Below are 24,785 nucleotides of genomic sequence, written 5' to 3' on the forward strand. Positions count from 1 at the left end.
GCACTCACCCACAGACCCGCCAAGCAGCTACCCGCCCCCCCCCACAGCTATTGAACTGACCCTTAATGAGCGCCTGGTCCGAGGGAGAATCTCTACTCTATACAAACGCCTCCAAAAGGATTTCTTAATCTCCAAGACCCGGTATATGGCCCAATGGGAAGTGGACCTGGGCCACCCTATTGAGGACCAACTATGGGTTGATATCTGGTCCCGGGCCCACACCTCCTCATCTTGCATCACGAATAGGGAATGCGCCTACAAGATCCTCCTCCGTTGGTATTACCCTCCCCTAAGAGTTCATCATATGAATCCCACACTCGACCCAAAATGCTGGAGACAATGCGGCCAAATAGGGCCCTTCCTTCATATGTGGTGGTCCTGCCCTAAGGCTCAAACCTTTTGGAAACAATGCCTAGCGACGATTGCAGACATTACCCAGATGTGGCTGCTCGTAGACCCCGAACCCATTCTTCTTGGAGCTCCGATTCCTGGAATCTACCCAAAGTCTGGACCCAAAGCCAAACTATTATCTCAATGCTTACTGGCGGGCAGGGATGTGATAGGCCGTACCTGGAAAATGGCGGAAGGCCCCCTTATGCCATTCTGGTGGGTGAAACTCTGGGACATCTTGATCGCTGAGAGGGTGACAGCTGCTGGGGCAGGCCTCCTACACCACTTTCACAACATTTGGGGCCCGGTCTTAGACTTTGACCACAACTTTCCAGCCCTGGCATACAAGCCCCAATTAGCTACAAGAACTGTACAAGATGGGGGGATCCCCAGCGGGGACGGGAAGAAGGAACTTAAGACTCGGGGGGAAGGGAGGGAAGGGTGACAAATGTATTATTTTATGCTCCATGTCACAATGATTAAGCTCTGTACTGTTATAACCTGCCTGTTAAAATAAACACGTTTAAAAAAAAAACAAATTATTATTATTATATGCATAACACCGCACTAGCCACTGCCCAAGTGCAAACTCATTTCACATCCTGCTCCCACGCTCTTCCAACCCACAAAACCTCATCCACATCCCTCTCATTAACACTCACATGCCAACTCAAACACACACACCCTCATACTCATCAATGCTCGCTCAGCAGTACTGCATGCAGCGGACATTGCTGACCTCACCACTCACAACCTAGATGCGCTCTTTATCAGGGAGATACGGTTCACTTCCAACCTCTACATACATCCTGGATGTCCTCATCCACACGGGTTACAGCATCCAAAACAAGGCCTGCCAATTGAACACTGGTGGAGGGCTTACTCTTATCCACATGCCCGAGCTCACCACGCCTGCTTCCGTGACACTCCTCACTTGCCACGTCCCACTCACCCACGCTCAGACAGCTATGTTCCACCTGATCTATAGAACATCCCAAACCAACAAGGCCTTTCTTGAGGAGATCAAAGACCTCATCCCAACACCATCTGCCAACACCTCAACATCGAGAAAGGCACCATCTCCTGGGGCCGATTTACCACCAGAAGCCATAACATCGCCAGGATGGAAACAAAGAACTTCAAGAGAGAATAAAATCAGGAAACAGTCCTTTTCCTGCTATGCACACTGTCTCCTGAACATGTTATCAAGTCAGATAAGACTGTACACTCCATCCTACACTTCAGGAAGAACCTGTAGTCCCTACTCTTCAAAGAACATCTCACCAATCACTGACAGCCCCATTCAACCCTTTCTCCACTCTGGAGTCTCCCCTTTTCCCCTGCTGCCCTATCCATCCCAACCCTACTTCCACCCATGGACCTCACCTGTAACCCCTGGGTGTGTCCCCTCTGTACAGTGCTCCACTGCTTCCCAGCTAGGTTTGCACTCTATAAATCCCATAGATACTGTGTGACAGGCCTGGTATAAAGAGATGGCTCAGAGAACGGAGTGTGACTTCAACAATGGAATGTTTATTAAGTAAGATTAAGTAGGAAAGTCTATGGGGGTCATTCCGAGTTGGGCGGTAAGGGCATCCTTACCGGTGCCGGTAACCCCCTACCACCCTATTCCGAGGTCCCTTAGCAGGTCCCACCAGGAACGGCTGGTCTGACGGGGGCTCAAATGGGAATGGGAAAAGGTTTTCTGAATGGGGACTTACCAGGTCCTCCAAGGTTGAATGACCCGGTAAATCCCCATTCAGAGACACTGGACCCGGGTTTGGAGACAGCCATGGTGCTAATAGCACCATGGCTACCTCCAAACTCGGAATGACCCCCTACGTCTGTAAGTCCAAATCAAGAGTCTATCTGTTTCAGAACCTATGCGTGCCCTCACGTCTAATACAGAAATGTAGCATAGGGATATTCTAAATCAAATAGTGTTCAAAATAAAGTCTGGAGCAGCCTCTAGCTCCCTTCGCAAGTTCAGGATTCAGTTCCAATAATTATAGGTTTCAAATGTTCCAAAAAAGCTCAGGGCCCTTCCCCAAGATTCAAGCACTGATTCACAAAACAATGTTCAAAAGGAGCTCAGGGTTCCCTTCCCCAAGCTCCAAGCATTGGTTCACAAAACAACATTCCAAAGGAGCTCGGGGTTCCCTTACCGAAGCTTCAAGCACTGGTCCACAAAACAATGTTCCAAAGGAGCTCGGGGTTCCCTTCCCCAAGCTTCAAGCACTGGTTCACAAAACAACGTTCCAAAGGAGCTCGGGGTTCCCTTCCCCAAGCTTCAAGCACTGGTTCACAAAACAACATTCCAAAGGAGCTCGGGGTTCCCTTCCCCAAGCTTCAAGCAGTGGTTCACAAAACAACGTTACAAAGGAGCTTGGGGTTCCTTTCCCCAATCTTCAAGCACTGGTTCACAAAACAACGTTCCAAAGGAGCTTGGGGTTCCCTTCCCCAAGCTTCAAGCGTTGGATCACACAACAGTCTCACAATGTTCAACTTAATCTTGTTTCAGGATTTACTTTCACCCTTCTCCTGTTCTAGGCACAGTTAACAGGCTGCACGGCCCACCCATTACAGGTCACGCAACCAGTAGCCCTTGTCCAGCTTTCTGCCATCTTTGCGATCCACACAGATTTGCAAGTTCATCTCAGGCTTTCTTTTCTCTAATTTACTTTGGCGGCTTTCCTGTAAAGCCTTCACTCTGCTTATTAATGTCGTTTTGCCCATTCAGTATTTTGCTCATACTTCGCTGTATCCCCTTGGCTGCTCATTCACAGCTTTCAGCTTTTTATTCACAGAAATCCATTAATTTTACGTTCTTAATGTTCAGGGCAAATCAAAGACTTTTGAGGACGTACCGCTTAAACGTGACCAGTCTGAAATAATGTTTCTTCAAAGTTCTTTTCAAACCTTGCCTTCATTTCAGTTCACTCTTCCATTTCAATCGGAGGCTTTCGAGAGCATGCTGATTGCACGCGAACACTCCGATACAACGTAATCCCTTCAATTTCATACACTCAGCAGGTTTCCTTGCATTTCTATGAAACTTACCGGTCGCAGTGTTCCTTTCTTCAGTTTCTTTATTCAGCTACCTTCTGAGAATTGAGGTCAGGGTCTCACCGCCTGCTCCTCAGACACCCCTGGATGGCTCTTCCATTCAGGGGAATGAGTGCCTCTAGACCACGGTGAAGGGACCACACTCCCTTCTCCCGCCTTCTCCGACTCCATGGAGACACAGCTCCCTCGCCACGCAATGACACTCTACTACACTGCACCTTCCTTCAGCGTCTTGGCATGCCGTTCTCCTGCGGCTTCTCGCACGCTGTGCTGGCCTTCCTGTTCCTCTCTTGCTCACTTTTACTCCACCGTTTATACACCCGAACCCTACCAAGGGGATTCAGATGTGGCACCTTTGCCTGGTTTGATTCCACTTCTTCGTCCCTGGTGTTTCCTATAGGTAATCTGCATTACTCTTTGAGGCATCTTCCTCCTCTTAGTTGTGGGTAATTTCAGGGGGGATATTAGGATATGGACAACAATATCCCGCAACGGCTGAGGGAGGGTGAGTCAATGTCAGAAAAGGGGGGATACTATGTTTCACCCTCTGGCACCCTCTCCCCAATCCCAAAGGACCCTCTGCTCAGGTGATCCTCCCTCGCTAGTCCACCCCAAGGGTCGGGATCCAAAAATGATGGCCCTTCCCAGGCCACCTGAACAGAAGACCCCTGGGGCGTAGGTGTGAGATTGCATTCAGGTTTCTCACAATACATACATACAATCATACATACATACATACACAATAGGGAGAGACGACATTTGGAGCATCACTTTCACCTTTCAAAAGAAAGAGAGAGACATTTCAACACCACCAGCTAAAAAGCAACACAAAAGAAACAGCATTTCAATGTACAACACATTCGCATAGGAAGATGATACAATTGGGGATAGAGTCTAAGCACAGAGTGAGGAGTGAGTACAGCAAAAGAGCAATCAATGGTACAGTACATCACAGGATCTGGCAGCACACAGCAAGTGACAGCACAGCCAGCCCCCTCCCAAACATCGGCCAACACCCAGACAGCTCTGCAGCCCTGTCACGGCTGTGGGATCAGTGGTGAGGGATCACTTTTCACAGTGGGCATGCTGTACAGTGACGTCACACCACCATTCTGAGGCTCCTGAACCAATGACTGTAGCAAATATGCACACTCCTTTCAGAAGAACTGCTTGTTTGGTTGGCAGTGCCCTCGGTGCTGTTTTGAACCTTTGTGGTCCAGTGGTGCATTTGAAGTATAGGGAAATGTGGTATGCTACTACTCTGCTTGTGCAGGCTCTTTCAGTCCATTGCGGTCCATCTCCAGGACTGGTGGAGACGCATCAGTTGCTTATTACAAACATGATCTCTGCTTAGGCACACAGCAGACCTCTGCAACCCCCCGCTACTGCTTTCTCCATGCCAGGGTGAAGTCTACTAGCCAGGCATCACTTGCCCCTTGCCACAAATACTTTCTTGCCAAGAGTGAATGATCACTTGCCAGTGGCGTGTGCCAGTGTTGAGCCCTGCTGTATGTAATGACATGGACTGTGCATGGTGTTTGCGTGGGCTGGAAATCCAGGCGCAATCCATGTATTTGCAGAGATGCTACACATCACAGGCCCACTCAGAACTCTACTCCCGATAATCGCCAAAGTTGGAAGGGCCACACCACTTGATGTTAAAAGAAAGCTATGTTTTAAGGTCTGGCTGTAAAGAGCTTTAGCTCTCTGATGATACAACGAATGCACTAGAGCAGAGAGTTCCGGCCTTCTGTCTGAACATCCATGACCGTTTGTAAATACTGTCAATCATGTTAGTGACGCAGGACCCATGACTAGTGCCTGAAGCTGCATTGGAGTTTAACCTCTGCCCTTCCCTTAAATAGTGCTGGTCAATGAATGCTAAAGACAGTGGACCTCATTATGATCCTGCCGGTCCGGAAACAAGGGTGCCGGTAAGCTTACCCGCACCCTTGTTTCCGGTCCGGCATATTACAGGTCTGCCTGCCGGAGCCGGCCTGCCCGACAGGTCTGATCCTGCCGGGCACAGCGACCACGGTAGGCAGACTGGTCACAGAAACACCAGCACCGTTACGGGACTCTATGGGAATGGGGACTTACATTTTACTGGCGCCTGACTTTCCGGGCCACCAGGGTTGTAATCTCCCGGTGGCAATGGGAAGTCTGGTGCTGGTAAATATTTATGGGCCCAACGGCAACCCGCCACTAACACCGGCAGGGTTACCCCCAGACCTGTAATGAGGCCCAATGACTTGGCCCATGATAGCAAAACGAGAGGCCATCTGGAATGTTTATCCAGATAGTGGGAGAACTTTCCATCTTAGTACAGGCACATGACAGCAAAAGGAAACAATAGCCTTTTGTTGTAATATAAGAAATATTGTGGCAATAAGACGCAAGGCGGCGGGCCAATACTGCCCCAGGTAATGCCCCCGGGGACGTAGTTACATGCCCGAGCGTAGCGAGGGCCTTAACGGAGCCCCAGGGGCATTACCGTGGGTGGTATTGGCCCGACGCCGAGTGTCTTATAGCCATTAGTACCCCGGCCACGTAGTCTGTTTTACCTTTCCATGGCGGCCATCCGGAGCGGACACGCTGGCAACAAGTGTTTCCAGCACGTTTGCTCCCAAGAAAAGAAGAAAAAAGAAGGTAAGTGGGGTTGGGAGGGTGGGGAGGGGATAGTTTGCAGGGGGGGTGGGGGAAAAAATGTACCTGAGTCCCCGGCGGGGGACAAAGGCAGCCTCCAGCCATGGGGAGGCTCGGAGCAGGGATTGCCCTGTTTCGAGCCTCTTCATTGGCTAAGGGGCTGCCACACACCTCGCCAGGAACAGAGTACCCGGCACGCACTAACATACACGGGAATACCGTGTGTAATGGCTCGGAAAAGAGCCAATCCATACTTATTCCCGGTGCACGGCGCGTGCCGGATACTAATGTATGTTATTTTCTACTTATTGTACTTACGTATGGACTGCTTTTACAGCCTTTGGCCGAATAAAGATCTAAGATTCTCCAACACGCTGATTGTAGTTGTAATATATTTTATTACATATATCTCCAGATCTAATCATGCCCCACAGGTCTGCTACACTTCCTCCTTCCAACTGCTCATAACATAACTCTCTACCTCAACCTTCCAGATTCCACATTCTCCCTACACATTCTGTATTCCATACCTCACCATCTGCAATGCTTGCATATAAGATGCTACAAAAGATGAATAAAGAAAGAAACATTTCAGAAATACATAAAGCCGCCCCGTGGAGGCCAGTCCACACCTGAGCAGCTCATTATCGCCTGGATTGAGAAGGTCTTGCAGATGCCCAACTGGGAAAGGCCTCTCTGAGGGACCTGCTTAAGTAATTCTCCTTGACTTGTTTTTCCTTCGTAGTCTACCCTCTCTGGTCTATTCATTTCAATGCTTACTAATATAAATGAGCATTAAATGAAAGAAAAGGAAGCCTTCCATACAGTACTTGTAACCCTACTTCTCCACCATGGCCACCTCCAATACATTCATGACTAACCCGCCTGCCTCCCTGGCAGGAGCCAAGGAAGGAAAGGGGAAGTGATGAAATGAAAAGGAGATTCTCAGCAAAGTGTACAAATCACTGTGTCCCCTGGAGCATTGTGGGAGGCTAGAAATGGGCAAATGGGGACTGCACTCGTAAATTCCAATAACTTCCAATTCACAAATGTTCAATTAATATAAAAATATTTATGGAAGTGTCACCAACCTGTTTACAAAACCAACAGATAAAAACAGCTCCCTACATGCTAAAGGTTTTCATTCGCGTAGTAGGATCAAAGGACTACCCTTTAGTCAATTGGTTAGTCTACGACGGATTATCTCAGATCCAATAGAGTACGAAAGACAATGCCAGACTATGCTACAAAAGTTCAAAGTGAGACATCACGATGCATCAACTTTACAGTTGGCTAAAAATAAAGCAGACATGGCCTCATTACGAGGCTGGTGCTCCCGTAATGAAGGGTGTGGGCCGGGACCGGCACCCTTCATTACGGGATGCCCTATTACGAGGTTCCCTTTGCGGGACCCGGGAAGGATGCCCAGTAAAACCAGGCGTCCTTAGCAGTTCCCGCGTGGGGACCAGGGAGCTAATAACGGGCCCGTTATTAATGGGCCCGTTATTAGCTCCCTCCCCATTCCCATTGAGCCTTGTGGGGGCTCAAATGGGAATGGGGAAGGGTTTTTCCAATGAGGATTTACCAGGTCCACCAAGGTTGGAATAGCCCGGTAAATCCTCATTGGAGGAACCCGGTACTGGAACCCGGTATGGAGGCAGCCATGCCCTTGTTAAGGGCATGGCTGCCTCCATACTCGTAATGAGGCCCACAGTCTTCAGAGATGTCATTTATTACAAGAGCAACGTAAAACCGAACAGAATCAATTGGTGTATGTCTACACATACTCTAGGCAGAGTAATTGATTTAAACAAGTTATTGCTAAGCATTGTCAGATTTTGCAACATGATGGTACTACAGCAGAGTTGTTTTTTAAAAACTTTATTTGACGGTTACCATCATGTACACTAGTGTTCCCGGTGCCGGCGAGGGACAAGGCAGTGCAAGGTAAGTGGGGTGGGGGGATTGGAGATGTGTAAAAGGGGGGTGAGGGGAAGGGGTAGCGGGGGAGCGCACTTACCTGATTCCCAGTGAGGGAAGATGGCGACCTCCAGCTCCGAGGTGGCTCGGAGCAGGGATTTTCCTGTGTGGTAAAGCCCCCATTCTGAGTCTCCTGATTGGCTGGGAGGCCACCACACCCCCCTCGCCGGGTATTAATGGCAACTAGGTTTATAGATCAGGCAGCCCATCTGTTTACAGTCACCTCTAGTGTCACCTCTTTGACTGCCTTGCAATTCCGCTATAATGGGGCAAGACTATACTTCCATCTGTCAAAAGACCCATGTCGCTGGCGGGTCAATGACTGACTGGAGACTGTCTGTGCAAGATTTGGCGATTTCCAGGGGACCATCTGATTCCAAGCTCTGGAAATGCACATATAACATTCTCCAATCACATGCCAGGGCCTCCTTAGAATGGAAAGCAAGACTTAGAATGATGAGGGGTGAATAGTGACCTTTTCCTTTTTCTTTCTCTCCATAGGATGTGAAGAGCGTTTTGGTCCGGTATGTTCCCCTTCTACACTCATGTACCCAGACTTATCCCCTGAGAGGGCTTCCATTCCTCACATGTATGTTACGTTAGAGACCCCGCTCTGTGTTCACTCCTGGGAGGTTTCTTGGTCTTGTGAATTATTATAAATAGTAATCATGTTTTATCTTTAACGCAAGTAATGTGTCCTACTCCATTATGTTACTCAGAGTAGGGGTCATTCCCCACGTCCAGACCCCGTAGGATACTCCCTGTCCCATCCGTACCCTTGGAGGTCTAACTATGAACTCTAGACCCATCCTTATGCTGTAATGTCTTTTGCTCTTCTTTTTTACTTCTCAGTATAGACTCCAAACCTATCCTTACAAAATACACAATGCACGAGCAGGCGTATCAAAGTCACAAGCTCAGGAAATCCATCTCGGATGAAGACTCTTCAGTGGTTGGTCCCTTTCATAATAGGGCACAATCTCAGAAAGAAGAGGCCAGGCATCTGTCCCCAGGAGTCACCCTACAGTAAAGTCTGGAGTGGTGTTGGAGTAGCGCAATCCCCAGTCATTTAGACATTAGCATCCACACCACAACCTCCAATTGAGGAAGCTATCACACACACGCACACGCACTCTCTCCCAAAAGAGCATGGCATGTGGGGAACAACTGGTTGCTGAGTATCAGGGCCTTGAGATCACAATAACATTGAAAGGGAAATGGGAAAATGAAAGGTTGAACAAGAAAAGGATGGTGAGAGGTACTAATGCAGATCGGTGCACCACACACAGATAACACTGCATGCGGCAGATGGGATCCCAAATTCCTCCCCCTGGGAGGTGCCACATTGCAGTACAGGGTCCCTGGACTATGTGAGAAACCTGAAGGCACTCTCACACCTACGCCCCAGGGATCTTCTGTTCAGGTGGCCAGGGAAGGGCCATCGCTTTTGGATCCCGACCCTAGCGGTGGACTAGCGAAGGAGGATCACTGGGCAGTGGGTCCTTGGAGATTGGGGAGAGGGAGCCAGAGGGCGAGACACAGTATCCCCCATTTCCTGACAGTGATTCATTTTACCCTCCCTCAGCCTTTATAGGATATTGCTATTCAGATCCTACGTTTCCCCCTGAAGTTAGATCAAGTACTGAGAAAAAGAAACTAGCCCCATGAGTAATGAAGACTACCGAAACATCACTATAGTACTGAGACGAAGAATAGGGTGCCTGAAGGCTAGAGAACTGAAGGCCAGGCATGTCCTGTTAATTGTGCTGACTGTGGTCAGGCAATTGAACCTGGGACTTAACACCTGCAGCCTGTTAAAGACTCACAGGTGTATAAAAGGTCAAGTCCACAAACAGAAGAGGAAGGAGAAGCCGGTGCAAGGAGAGAGCGAGAAGCCTGTGGCCTGAGGGAGGAGCAGGAAGGCCAGCACATCCCACGGGAAACCGGAGGAGAACAAGACGCTGGAGAAAGGCACAGTACAGCAGAGTGTCATTACGTGGCGAGGGAGCCATGTCTCCAAGGAGCTGAGAAACGCAAGAGAAGGAGAGCCGTGGAAGAAGGCAGTCCCTATGCTGTGGCCGAATGCTGCTTGTTCCCCGACAGGAGGCAACAGACTAAGGGTATCTGCGGGGCAGGCAGATAGATATTGGTCGTGTGAACCAAGAAGCTGGGAAAGAAGCGTTACGCGACCGGTCAGTGTCATTGAGTGGAAGAAACCTGGTGCGCGTTTGAAGAGTAGTGAAGCTTCATTGTATCGGCGGGGTCGCGTGCGGGCAGCACGTTCTCCAAAGCCTCTGATGAAAACCGAATGGTGAAATAGATGAATGCAAGGCCAACAGTGGGCTAATGAATAACAATGTTTCAGAGTGGTTACGTTTAAGGAAGAATAAGTGTTCAGAAGACTCTGAACAATTAAAGGGCAATTGTAAAACAACACAAGCTGGTGAAATCATAAGAAATAGTTTTCTGCAAGTGAGCAGCCGACGAGAGCAGTGAAGTGTGAGCAAAATATTGAATTGAAAGCTTAAGCTGCATTTAAATCTTCCAAGTGTTCATAACCCCACAATCCTAAATTACGGGGATAAAGTGCCAGAGTAAGGGCCACTGGTTGCATGACCTCTAGTGGGTGAACCGTGTGGTTTGCCAACTGCGCCTAGACCAGCAAGCCCCAACCAATAAAAAAGGAACTGTGCAATCAACCGAGAAACTAGAAAGAGCGGAATATTGCGTTTGAAGCCAGATTACAAGTTTAGGGAGGAACCCTGACCTCTTCTTGGAACGTTGTGTTGTGCCCAGTGCTTGAAGCTTTGTCAAGGGAATCCTGAGCTTCCTGAGAACACCACCTTGAGAACATTGTGTTGCAAATCCATATTTAAAAAAAAGAGAAACCTAAGATCCTACTGAACTCTGTGAGAATATTGGTGAAGCAAGGTTACATACTTGGGGGAGGAACCCTGAGCCCTTTTTGGAACATTGTGTTGTGACCAGTGCTTGAAGCTTGGGCAAGGGGATCCTGAGCTTCTTGAGAACACCACCTTCTGAACATTGTGTTATGAATCCATGCTTAAAGCTTGGGGAATGGAACCCCAAGCTCCATTGGAACTTTGTTTTGATGAGCTAGTACCTGCAGCTTGGGGAAAGACCCCCAAGCTTCTTTTGAGAACATTATCTATTTGAACTGTATCCTGAACTCGAGGAAGCGAACTAGAGATTGCTCCAGACTTTAAATTGGACACTATTTTGAGTTAGAATATCCTATGCACTACATTTAGGTATTAGCCGTGAGGGCAAGCAAGGGTTTTGACACAGACAGACTTTTGTTTTCGACTTCTGGGCATAGACTTTCCTTAGTTTTGTTAGGTAGGGTAATCCCCACCATAGCCATAGGGCAAGTTAGGCGTGACACTCATCCTGACATTTTAATAAAGGTTTCCAAAACTGTTACATCTGTTGTCTGTGTCATCTCTTGATACCATGCCTGTCTCACAACTATTCTTACCCCTTGAGAGATGACTCACTCCCATCAAACAGCACACAGCATGCTCCCCTGTGCCCATCTCTGCTTCTGGTGATGTCTCATTCACATGTATCTCACCCGGGTGACACTCTGCTCCCCCTGCGCTCCTGGAGACGCACCCCTCACTCCTCGCATGTGTATCAGTTTGGAAACTTCCCTTTATATCTTTACTAAGGGCCAAGGGAGGTGTGAAGGGCATTTGTTCCTCTTTGTTTTTCCCCTAATTTGCATCTAAAATTATTGTCTAATTTTCAGGTGTGCACATGCAAAGTTTCTGACGCCATATGAAGATGCTGTTGGAATGGGGCATTGCCCACAGAGGGTGGGATCGCACACCTACCTACAGGACAAGCTCCTGGAATTAAAAGGTAAAAGCAGCCCTCGGATTGTGGGATCGTGTCTAGGTAATTAAGAATGGTCCATGGTGGAGGAAGGTGGGCATGAGTGCTGTTATCAATCTATTGATATGATATGATAGGTTATTTATAACGCGCTTCATACCCAGAGGTTTCTAAGCGTGGTCCCGGGGATCGAACCTGTGGTGCTCCGTGTCGTCTTGCTTCCAAGAGGAGCACGTTGCCCCTTGAGCTATCCTCCCGATGCACCTAAATGCACCCACTATTGGGAGTGATCATTAGGGACATGTAGGGTGAAAGAGTGTAGAGTGAGATCAAGAGATTGCAGCAGGCATGGAGCCGCTACAGAGGGGCAACACACAAGTGTATATGTGTTTCGCTGTGTGGGGCAGGCTGGGAGTCAGATGTTGGATGCCAGGAGTTGTCATTGGTGAGGGCTTGATGTGTGTGAAACATGTTGCATGTGGATGGAAATTTGGGGGAGTGTGCTAGTGTAGAGGGGTTTGGAGGGAGGACAGAAGGTTGGGAGTTAGATATTTACCATAGAGTAAAGAGGCATACCTTGAATAGCACAGCCTGGGATGCTAGCTTCTCACCACGCATAGGTGTTTGGTCAGTGTGCTTGTCCGCGACACACCGTGATTCATATTGCAGCATAGCTTGGTATAACAAACAGTGCAGCGTGGCATAGCATCTGCAATTAAGGCAGCGCATAACTTAGAATGTGGCATAGTGTTTGTTTACTGCAGATCATGGGAGGTGTTTGACAGTGGATCCTTACAGGGAGTGTTGCTGGTTGTTGCTCAGTTTTTCTGGGTGGTGGCAGTAGGTAGAAGGTTGGGTTGGGGGAGAAGTGAGTGATTGGTTAGTGTCGTGCTTGTGGCGATGAAGGGGATGGAGTTTGTCTTAGGTGGATTGTTCCCAGGTTAAGCAGCTGTGTCCTTTATGGTGTTAGTGTTGGTATTATGGTGCATCAGATCTATTTACACTAAAGCACTACATTTGTGTGCAGAGGGTACATGGGGGCCCTGGTGTCTGCAGTGTCCAGGCTGTGCTCTTTTGGATTGATGGTGGTGTAATCAGTGTCTAGATGTGTGTCTCGGGCACCGGGGTAATCCCTTGCGGTGTAAGGAGCTGTGTCTGTTGGTGTTTTGGATATTGGCATAAGTGCAGTGCTGTGCAGCCTATGCTTCTCTGTTGGGCTTCTTGTAGCTGATTTTCTAGGCTTGATTGGTCGATTTTGTTTTCCATTATGTCACCTTGTTCAGAGCCGTCTGCTAGGATTTTCTCCTTGGGGTTTTAGCGTCTTTAGCTGCTCTTGTGAATAACACACTTTGGGCCTCATTACACGGAAGGCGGTAATGGTTAACGGCCACCGTTAATGGTAATGGTGACCGTTAACCATTACCGCCTTACTACAAGGTCCCTCAGCGGGTTGGTGCTTTAACGCCTGCTTTTTGCAGGCGTTAAAAACCAACCCGCTAAGGGACCTCGGAGCTAATTACGGCACCGCAAAATTGCGGTGCCGTAATTAGCGCCTTCCCCATTCCCATAGAGCCCTATGGGGCAGAAATGGGAATGGGGAAGGGCAATGGCGGAAGGGGGATTTACCGCCCCTCCAACCTTGGAATGGGGCGGTAAATCCCCTTTCCGCCAAGGCGGTGCCGGTATTTTACCGGCATGAGCCATGGCGCTAATAGCACCATGGCTCACCGCCTTCCGTGTAATGAGGCCCTTTAAGTGATGTTCTGAAGTGGGAGTGGCCTAAATCCTCAGCTGTGGAGAGCCACAGTTTAGCAAAGAGGAACATCCTTGACTTGTTCTGTTGTATGATGGCACCTGGAGTCAGGCAGCCTTAGAGAGGCTCAGTGTGCTTCTTGGTTCCTAATGTTGGGGTTTTCTTCTTACCCTGGGATATAAATATTGCCTTAAAGGGGATCCTTCATCTGACGGCAAGCCATTGTAGTGCACAAAGTTCTGGTGCTGTGTGTTCCCCCATGTCCAATCGTAGTAGTGTAATCACGACAATGTTTTGTACCTCTTGAAGCTATCTCACAGGTATTCTGAAAGAACTAGCAGGATGATGTTACATAGTCTAGGCTTGAGGGAAAAGGTCGATGGTGGCCAGCATCATTTGTGGGAATGTTGAGGAAAGGCATTGTATGGCTAAATGGTTTGAGGCAGAAGAAGAGCTTTCTCACGTTGATTTGAGGCTCCAGTGTGGGGTGGGTGTCAGTCGACATTCCCAGCTTCTGAACGACTTTTGACATCTGGCAGCAGGTACATATCTATCCTGGCCATCGGATGGTTGTGAGGTTTGATTTTTTTTGGTGAACCACATTACTACATCTGTTTTGTTGGTAACAAGTGTGAGCTTATTTCGTGTCATCCAGCCGTCCACTGCTGTGAGACAGCTGTGTAATTATTTGTGTGCATCCTGATTGCCACCTGTGAGCTTGGGAATGGTGTGGGTGTCATCTCTGAAGTTGTAGCATGTCGGGTTGTGATCTCGAATGATTCTCGTGAGCGTCACCATTCCGTGTTCAACAGGAGTGGGCACAGGCTGGATCCTTTTGAGATTCTGCAGGTGGTGATGGGTGGAGCTGATTGGAAAGGAGGCAAACATGTGATCTCTGCCCGTCGCAGACGCAGAACGATATCCACTGGAGTGCTGTGCTGGACAGCCCCATTTCTTAATCCTTTCCGGAATTGTATCAAATGCCACTGAGATGTCCAAGAGGAGGAGAGCACAATGGTTGTCTGTGTCTGGACTTTTCTTCTGGTCAGTAAAGATTGAAAGCAGGACCGGGCCCATTCCTCCGATGTGCCCGAATTATATCGTGCTTGATCCAGTATCTTGGTTGTTTCTTTGTGCTTGAAAGGCTGATGCTAGCCCACCCTCTCCAGTACGTTGGTTGGGCAGAGGATGTTGGATAAAGGTCAGTGGTTGGCTGGATTTTCTGGGTTTCCCTTGACGTTCATCTTGAGGGGCTTGATGAAACCTGTCTTGAAAACTAGGGGTACTATCCCTTGCCGGAGCAAGAAGATCCTTGAACCTGCTTACAGGAGTTTTCCACGAGAGGGTGTTTTGTATCCAGGAGGTGCCAATCCCCTAGCGGGCCCTACTGGGTTGCTTTTTATCACAAGGTTTGCAAAGTCTGGTCTGGTCTGGTGTTCGGCTTGAAAATGTTCCTTGATGGGGTCTTTGCTGTGGGTGTCCTTTGGTCCCCCCTGTTTAAGGTTCCGTGGCTGTTGTTTTTTGATCCAGGTCGCAGTGGGTCATTCCTGCTTCGGAATCACAATGGGGGTCATTCCGAGTTGGGCGGTAGGGGATACCGGGCACCGATAAGGAGACGGGTGCCGGTAATCCCCTACCGCCCAATTCCGAGGTCCCTTAGCGGGAACCGTAATGGACGTGTGGTCGGACCACACGTCCTTTACGGGTCCCGCTAAGGGACCAGGGCGCAAATAACGGGCTTCACATTCGCGAGTCCGCGATTTGCGCCCTCCCCATTCCCATTGTGCCCTATGTGGGCTCAAATGGGAATGGGGAATGGTTTGTTCAATGGGGATTTACTGGTCCCTCCAGGGTCAGAATGGACGGGTAAGTCCCCATTGAACAACACCGGACTCAGTACCGGTATGGGAGGCAGCCATGGAGCTAATTGCTCCATGGCTACCGCCATACTCGGAATGACCCCCAATGTCTTGTGATGGTTTTGCATTGGTTTGGAGATGGAATGGGTGTGTTATTGCAGGCTCCTGGGTTCTCAAACCAGGTTGTGCTATGCATGTTGCGTAGGGTTCCTTCTTTGCTCCCTGTGCCATTGCCCTGCAGTACCTGTTTTTTGTCATTCTTGATGCAATTTTCCCTCCAGGTTCAGTCATGTCTCATGTTGTTCTCTTTAGAGAATGTAGCTCACTAGTCACTTATCTTGTCGCATACCATTTCACTATTGGTTTGAGGTTTCTCTGAAGTATGCGCTTGTCCAGGGCTGTCAGCATCTGGTGTTGCAATGTGTGAAGCCCACATTCTTGGCTCTATCTGATGTTTGGGGTCTGGGATTAGTGTGGTTTTGTCTATTGTGTCCTTGACTTCATCCAAGTTGCAGCACTTTCAAGCCCTCGGTGCATTGCTGGTGCATTCTCGTGCCCGGGTACTGAACGGAATGGGAGGTGGCCACACATACATATGCCAGAGGAGGGTGTAATCACCAGGTCCTTATTGCAAAAGATCTCATCAGCTGTATTTTATGCCAACTGCGTGGCTCCTTTTGAGATTTTTTGGGTGTGTGGCTTCTTGGTTGGCAGATAGAGTTTGCGGGGGTGTGTTGGGGTCTGATCGAGTCAGACATCAAAGGATTGTTATGTGCTCTTGGTTCACTACTAGGTTGGTTACATTTTAAAGCTTGCTTGGAAAGTTGTGTTGTGTTTAGGTTCTCTGTAAACTGTCCAGGGGGTGCATTGTGTGGTGTTTCAGGGGACTAGAAGGGATTTGATCAGGAGGACACATGGAGGAGAGGAATAAGGGGAGAGTGTCACATACAGTGTGTTGTATCAAGAAGGCGGATCAAAGGTTTACTGAGATGTGCTTACATGTTGGCCTCAGGAAAAACCACACTATGGGGTGTGGTGATCTGTGTTTGAGGGTGCAGAGAGGCACATGAGGGGATCATCATGTCACAAGAATAGGGGGTGGGGCGGGGGTGGAACGGTGTTCCAATGGGCTTCCAGGGGATTGATAGTTTAGGACAGGAGCAGCCAACCTGACACTCTCCACATGTTTTGGTCTACATCTCCCACAATCCCTCACCACTGACTATGCATGCTGGGGATGATGGGAAGTGTAGGCCAAACCCTCTGGGGGATGCGGGGTGACATATTGGCCACCACTGCTTTAGGAGGATAACCGTACCCATGTACACCACATCTCAACATTGCTGCCAGGTTGGTTATTGCTTTTAGCAGACGCTCCCAAGACGTAAGTAATAAAATCCATTTCTATCTGCTTTTAATTCTGCCATCCAATCCAAAAAGATCTATTTGTTTGTATTTTCTGCGGGGTTGCAGGGTCACGCACTGCTCTCTGTTATTTAGGCTCCTTAACTCTTTAACATTCTGGGCACTGAGTTGTACCATAATGCACACCTGTACCTAAAATTACACACTGTGGAGGATGTAATTGTTAATTATATCTACATTGGTTCTATGTGAATTCAGACTTGAGTGCATTGTCTCCCTCATGCCTTTAATCTGGGGTTGGCTCCGCAGCCCGTCCGCCATCTTCATCCGTCCTTGTGCACCCATGCATGTCTAGAAGCTTCCGCTTCATTAGGGTACCTCTGTTTTTGCCCTGTCCCACTGATGCCATAAGAGATCTCCGGATCGGTCATAGACTGCTTTGCACAGAGCCTTCACTCTAAAGCATTGGTCCAGTCCTGGTTGTGCTTCTGGCCCTGCCTTCCTTTATGTGAATTTTGTCTCATATTTTATTACGCTCACTATGATATCAAGGAGATGAGGCCCAGAGGCCTTCTCTTACCCGACCTTTCCAAGTAAGATGTAGGAATGGGACCTGGATTTTTGTTTGGGTTCACACAGGGTCAGGAAAATGGTGGGGCGTTCTCTCTTCTTTTCACTTCACTTCCAAAGGTAAGGGAGGACAAGTAGTCTATGCCAATAACGGTCACTTTAAAACACACACAAAGGTTGAAGGACGTCATGCGTGCTCGCATGAAGCTAGTGTCACAACCAGTGGGGGCTTGTTAATTTTTTTATTGGAGAGGCGTAAATATTTCCCACAAATATGCCAGAGCCCCCAAGCATAGCGAGGGGGCCTGTACCAACCCTGGGAGTTTGGGGGAGACGGTATAATAGTGGGTTCAAATAGTACATTGCACAGCACACTTTCTGTGGAAATGTGGGTAAAAAGCCAAACCAGTTGGCAATGGGGTTTGTAGGGTAGCTCCACAGAGGCCAGAAACGTGCACCCCGTCATTTGATTTATAAATTGCTGATATACATAAGACCATCTCTGCCGCGCATTCCTTTCCACCAAAGTTGGGTGATATTCACATTGGATGGTGAAGGTACGCGGACGATATTGTTTTCATAGGTTGTACTGGAGGGTTACCAGACATTTGGTCGAAAAAAATCGGTCGACCAGACAAATGGTCGAACCAATTTGGTCGAAAACCAAATAGTCGAATTTTTTTTTTTTTATTTTCACCTTTTTTTTTTTTTTTGGGGGGGTCCCCCCGCAACCACCTTTTTTTTCTAAAAACCCATTTTTTTAAAAAACGAAAACCCGAAAAATAAATATATAATTTTTAAAAAAAATCGACCATTTGGTTTTCGACCAAATTGCATCGACCAAATGTCATTCGACCAGTTTTAGGTCGACCAAATGTCTGGACACCGTACTGGAGTAGTCCCACAACGTTTTCTTGACGCCGTCCATTTGTATTCTGTTGCTAATCATTTGCGTATCAACTTGCAAAAGTGATGTCTTTTGGCAAATTTCCTATCGTCTCTTCTTGGAACTGCTCTGTAAATGGACAGCGGCTTGAGTTGAGTGTAGCAATAGTTACAACTACCTAGGTGCTTTTATCTGCAGTAAAAAACAGGACCTGTTTTTGTGCAAAGGTATTACCAGCAAAGCGCTCAGTAAATTTGTATGCAGGCAAAAAATGTCTATGCAGTTCTGGTGGGGTCTCAATAAAAGGCGTTATTAAGATCTATACCTCTAGTATTGTCCCTGGCATGTTATGCAGCCTGGATACATATATGAGTAATAACCTTAAATGTTTGGACATCCTAGAAGGGAAACTGTGGAGGACAACTTTAGGGGTACTTCAAACACCTTTCCAATCCAGGTCATTAGACTTGAACTGGGTTTGAGTTCTCTAAATACTATGCTGAAAATCAGACAGTGTTCACTATTCTAAGATGTACTGGTCTTCTGGTGAAACGTTATTAAGCTTAGTGGAAAATTTGCTAACACAACTGATATGTAACCAAAATATATTGAACTTATTTGCTAAATCTTGTACAGCTTTTCACACTGAATTCGTGCTCAGTTTGGCCCTTTGGAAAAGCCACAATTAATTAAAGCTGGCGCCAACTCAGATTATCTTGCAACTAAAACATCTTTGATGGAGTTCACTAGAAATGAATTCTGCTTTTGCAACCGCAAAGGTATCTTTTAGCGACCTGTAATTACAGATTGTGTGGTTTGATCACTTTATTGAAATGTAATCAATTGCCTTCATTGATGGTGGTGGGTCCTAGACTCTGTATCCCCAGGAGCGAACGCTTCTATGTCGATCCTCAGTTTTAGAGATGTCAAGGCATTTACTTACTCTATGTCAGGTATTAATGATTATGTACATCAATTTAATTGGCAAATGTGTACATTGTACTCAGACTCTGTCTAGCGATGAAAACTGGGGGGGTTTGTTTATCTAGGAGACCAATTGTTTTATCAGTTTTCACTATGGGAATGTGCTATGATGTTCTATGTGTTTGATGATGAATTGTATACAGTGTGAATAGTTTCTTGGTACTTGAATATAACTGGTTAAAAAAAAAACATGTTCACACTGGCTCTGCCCATACATTTGCATGCTGGACGCACCAATATTTTCCAGCATTCCTATATAAGAACATACTCCTGTTTGCTTTGCACATATTGCCAGTAATGCCACTGTAAGAAAACATGTCACCACTCGCTCTGCCCAGTTATGGCAACATCCCAACAAAACAATACACTCCTGTTGGCTTTGTCTTTAAAAATAGCATGCCACAATAAGAAAATATGTCCAAACTGGCTGCACAATGTATTCCAGTCTAGACACTTACTAACACGTATCATGTTTGCTTTACCCTGCACCAAAATGACAGTTTAGCCCAGTAATAACACAACATTCTTTCTTTTAGCAACTGCTAGATGATAAAAGGATGATGATTTTTTACTCTGCATCTAAGATAGTTGCCCTTTACAAAATGTGTTGTTAACGCGCCCCTACCCCAGATATCCACTCCCCTAGCACAAACACACACGTGCATACACATTAACACAAGACATTTGCAGGCACATCCATACGTCATACGCTCACTCATTGACACACGTAATACTACCTGCATGCATCCCCAATTCTCACGCAATATGAACAGGAACGAAGAAATGTGCTTCCTGGTTCCTGCACATGCATGCAGGAGCCGGACAACAGATGACCTGGCGCCCGCGCCGTTTGTTTGTATGTGGAGGTGCAGGAGTACACCCTTGCACAAACATGCAGTACCCCAACCCACATCCCCAAAAGGCCATACAATTATGTATATAATTATACTTTGATAACAAACTTAATACTGGAGACCAGTTTCTAAGCGCGAGCCCGGGATTCAGACCTGTGTTGCTATGTGTTACCTTGCTTCCAAGACACACACATTGCCCCTGAGCTATCCTCCCTGCCTTTGGGTAAGCAAAAAGCCCCCAGCCTTGCATGGCCCATTGGAATGTGCAGCTGGGGAATGAACAGTCAAAGGGAAACCGGGTTTCAATTAGACAGTTTAAGCAAGCCCAGGAGCTCTACCTCACAACAAGCATCTGAGGAAGCAAATCTGGGCTAGCGCAGATCCTCCATGGGCAAAGGTTCTGGTGGCTCGGGGCCCCTATGCCCGTTATGGACGAGCCACCCCTTCCCACACCCTTTCTATACCACCAATGGTCACTTTAAATCACATGCATAAAGGCTAAAGCACTTCATGCCTATAATTTAAAGTGACCATTACTGGCATAGATATGACAACCTATCTATGACACTAATACTCATTTTAAATCACTTGTATGAAGGTGTGGCAGGTCGAGGTACAACCATTTTACTGACTTTATTTAAATGGATCCCTAAGCTAAGTCTTTTCCCTACCTAAGAAAAGTTAAATTGGGTGCGCGTCTGTCATCGTTGAGTCTCAAAAATAATAACCATCTTCTGTCTAACTCTAATCTGCTCTGTCCAAACCACTATTCAAAACAACAAAGGTAGAGGAGACTTACTCCCTTCTCCTGTACTCTGCTTCTGAGCAAAAGTTACTTCAATAATCGTAGCTGGTCACTAGTTTAATGAGTTCATAAAGTTCCCAAATGGGGGTTTCAAGCTCTTCAAGCTTGACTTCAACTCTTGGTTTTTCCCTTTTGAAATGCCTCTCTTTAATCAATATACTCTTTATTCTTTCTTGACATATAGTGTCCACTTTCTTTCCTGGACTGGGCCAGACAACAACACTCTTAACCAACTTCTCAATTTCTTGAAACTCTCTCTAGTATCACAACATACAGGATTCTTCCAACAAAGATCACTTGCTCTATACTCCCCACTGCCACCGGGACGAGTATTATTATGCCAATGCTGATTCTCACTTATTTATTCTCCTTTAGTACACTTTTTCGGCTGATTCACTGTTCACCCCGGGTCCCACTCCATCGGGCTCAGACCCACTTTAACACAATGTTCTCAATTGGTCTCCCTCTATCGGGCTCAGACCACTTTATCTCCTTTTCAATCTTTACTTTTCTGTATCAAAAATCGAAGACTTTCGACTGTGAGTAGGATTTTGCTTGACCCGTCGCAGGACCACTTCAATTCACAAACTGTTTTTCCTTACAACTCTTTAACTTTCACTTCTGCCACTTCTCGGCCGGATACCTTACATAGACCTTTGATTGAGACACACGCGGTGCCGGCCCACTCTGTTAACGGTATCATATCTTTTCCTTTCAAAGATGAAGCATTCATCAGCAGGTTAACTTTTCTCACGTCTTTCATCACACGCATTTTAACAATGTTCGTTCCAGCACTTGTTATACAATGTTGCCTTTTGAAACCTTGGCTTCAACACAGACCGGTCTTGTATCAGTCTCCCCAACTCACCGGCTGTGTTAATGTCTCTGTCGCTACTTTGTTCTTAGAGCCAAGGACGGACCATGGTGGCTGCTGCTTCTCCCCGACTCGATTAGTCATGTAGGTGGAGCGGAGGTACCTCCGACACATAATGCAGGATTCTTCAGACTTGTCTCCGGGCCTTAAGCTGTCCAATCTCGAGGTCCCTTGAAAGTAACGGTTTCTTGCCGGAAAGTTCAGGGGAATTTCCCTCCTTGCAAACCCCTAGTAGTTCACCGTCTTTCGGTCCTCATTCAGCTGCTGTCTCTAAACTGCTGTTTCCAAGTGGGGTTTGCCTCGCTCAGAGTGTGCTTTAGTGTTCCGCTTTTTATCCGTGTGGGGATGCTCAATGGAAGTCAGGTGTATGTGATGGTCAATAATTGCCTGACCTTGCCTGACCATTGTATACTGCTCAGGCGTTAGTCTGTTTTTTTCCAGAGCAGTCTGTCTGTGTGAACGTGTTTGTGTAGGAAAAGGGGGGAGGGTAGAGTTTCTATGTATCCTACCTGGTAGGATGTGGTAAAGGTGTTACAGTGATGGGGATACCGCGTCTCCCCATCCGGTGTCCCACTCCCACCCTCCGAAGACCCCTCACCCAGGTGATCCTTCTGCACCAAAAGTAATGGCCGTGTCCTGGCCACCTGGATGACAACTCCCTGGGGACTAGTAGCTGAGACACCTTCTGGTTTCTCGCACTCCCCAGCAGAGGATTATAGACCTCTGTCTCTTTCAGTTGAGTGCTCTCATTCACTCGTTCATTCTTCTTCACAGTATTGTCCATACCAGATAGTTGAGTGATCTGTATCACTCTTTCACTCTTCTTCTTCACAATGTCTTTTCCAGACAGTTGAGTGATCTGTATTACTCTTTCATTTTTCTTCTTCACAGTATCAGTATCATATGCTTCTTCAGGTAGAATCATGGGTATTTTGGCGGAAGTGCTTCATGGATGTGATTTAAAGTGACCCTTACTGGTAGGGTATTAGCCTATCTGACCAAAAACAATTGACCTAATGACCAATTTGGTCGAATTTTACATGGGTAATTTGGCCTTCAGGACAATTTGGTCGCATATATTGCAAAATACCAACCCTGGAGAGCGGGGGTGCCCCCACCATCCAGGGTTGATAATTTGCCATTTTGGGGGTGCAGAGGTGTTCCCCGCTTCCTTAAAATGGAGACAGGGGGCCAAATAAATTGCATGTGTGTTTAAATTGGGCACCAACCAAATTGATTCATGGTCAGTTTGCCACGACCAAATAGAATTCGGTCAAACATACCCAAACCACTGGTACTGCTTATCTTTTCCACAGCTCTCTTCTATATGCTGATAATGTAAAGATCCGAAAGTGTATTGGGTGTGCATCCTCCCATGGGGGGCGTGAGCCAAAACAACACAACTGGACACCCGAGTTGTTGGTGGTAAAGGGGTGGAGGGCAAAGAGGAGGTGTGGGGTGAAGGCCAGGGAGTGTGGGTTACAAATGTGTTTTAATCAACAGTAGATTGCATTTATGACTTGACAGTAGAACATTTGGAATCTGATGTACTTTTTTTTTGTTTTGATACAGACACATTTCCTGCAGAACTGGGTAAGTTTGATTCATGGTATTAAATATCTTTATTGAGCTTACTTCATTGTCTTGCTTGATCATTAGATTTTACAAACCCTCAATTTTCCTGTTACTTTCAGAGTGGAGATACGTGAAATCCTGTGAACGTGAGTACATGTGACCCAGGTCACCAATCCCAAACTCTGACCTGCCCTGGAGCTTCCTCGAACTCAAGAGTCATGGAAAGGGGATATGTGTCACTGGGGTCATACTTGGCCACATGAAGGGGACATGAGTCAGTAAGGGGCGCACACAGCTCTACAGGGCGGTGACCTGATTCCCCTGACATCTCCAGAGAGACATCTCCTGACATCTCCAACACAGACCGGTCTTGTATCAGTAAGGGGCGCACACAGCTCTACAGGGCGGTGACCTGATTCCCCTGACATCTCCAGAGAGACATCTCCTGACATCTCCAACACAGACCGGTCTTGTATCAGTCTCCCCAACTCACCGGCTGTGTTAATGTCTCTGTCGCTACTTTGTTCTTAGAGCCAAGGACGGACCATGGTGGCTGCTGCTTCTCCCCGACTCGATTAGTCATGGAAAGGGGATATGTGTCACTGGGGTCATACTTGGCCACATGAAGGGGACATGAGTCAGTAAGGGGCGCACACAGCTCTACAGGGCGGTGACCTGATTCCCCTGACATCTCCAGAGAGGGCATTGCTTACCTGGGGTTCATCAGTTTCACTGGGTGGCAGGAGTCACCTTGGGCGGCGGTCACAAAGATTCACTGGGATGTGGGATGACTTGCCAGGGGGGCAGGTAGGTAGGTGAGGTGATATGACACACCTAGGGTCACAGTGAGTGGCAGAGCAAGGAGAAGTTTCGATAACACGGGGGAACAGTTGTTTTCTGGGGTTAACCTGAAAACCATCTACAGATCCGGGATTGAAGCAGAGTAATGTGAAATCGGGAAAGAGGCTGATCAATCAAGCTGCTGTAATTGAATCCAGAAGTGGAAAAGGACATGTTCAAGGTCACACAGTGTGTCGGTGTTAGAGATCAGAGTCGGTGTTAGAGATCAGATTACACTGAAACTCTTGAGTGAAATTCTTTTCACAGACGCTCTACATACAGCGAGAAACCTGAGGGGACACAAGTTATCCTAGGCAGAAATCAGGGTGCATTTAGGCTTATGGGGAGAAAGGGATATGTGTGAGGTCACACAGACGGTCCTTGGCATCGTTATGGCCAAAGTAAGATCAGGGGCAGAAGAATCCACATTTAAGATCAGTATCAATGCAAGAACTTAACTAAATTTAACCAAGGGAGCAT

At 47.3% G+C, this 24,785-nt stretch overlaps 1 protein-coding gene across 1 annotated transcript in view; it reads left to right on the top strand.

Moving 5' to 3' along the window:
• The window catches only part of LOC138520507 (E3 ubiquitin-protein ligase TRIM39-like), a 115,212-nt gene that overhangs the window by 86,599 nt on the left and 3,828 nt on the right, over positions 1-24,785 (top strand). Inside the window, exons 3-5 of the mRNA XM_069632862.1 lie at positions 8,584-8,606; positions 8,935-9,108; positions 11,855-11,967. Of these exons, the coding sequence (XP_069488963.1) occupies positions 8,584-8,606; positions 8,935-9,108; positions 11,855-11,967 (310 nt within the window). The remainder of the gene's footprint in view (positions 1-8,583; positions 8,607-8,934; positions 9,109-11,854; positions 11,968-24,785) is intronic.

The sequence above is a fragment of the Ambystoma mexicanum genome, chromosome 13 (assembly GCF_040938575.1).
Source record: "Ambystoma mexicanum isolate Mex_15411 chromosome 13, UKY_AmexF1_1, whole genome shotgun sequence".
Lineage (NCBI taxonomy): Eukaryota > Metazoa > Chordata > Amphibia > Caudata > Ambystomatidae > Ambystoma > Ambystoma mexicanum.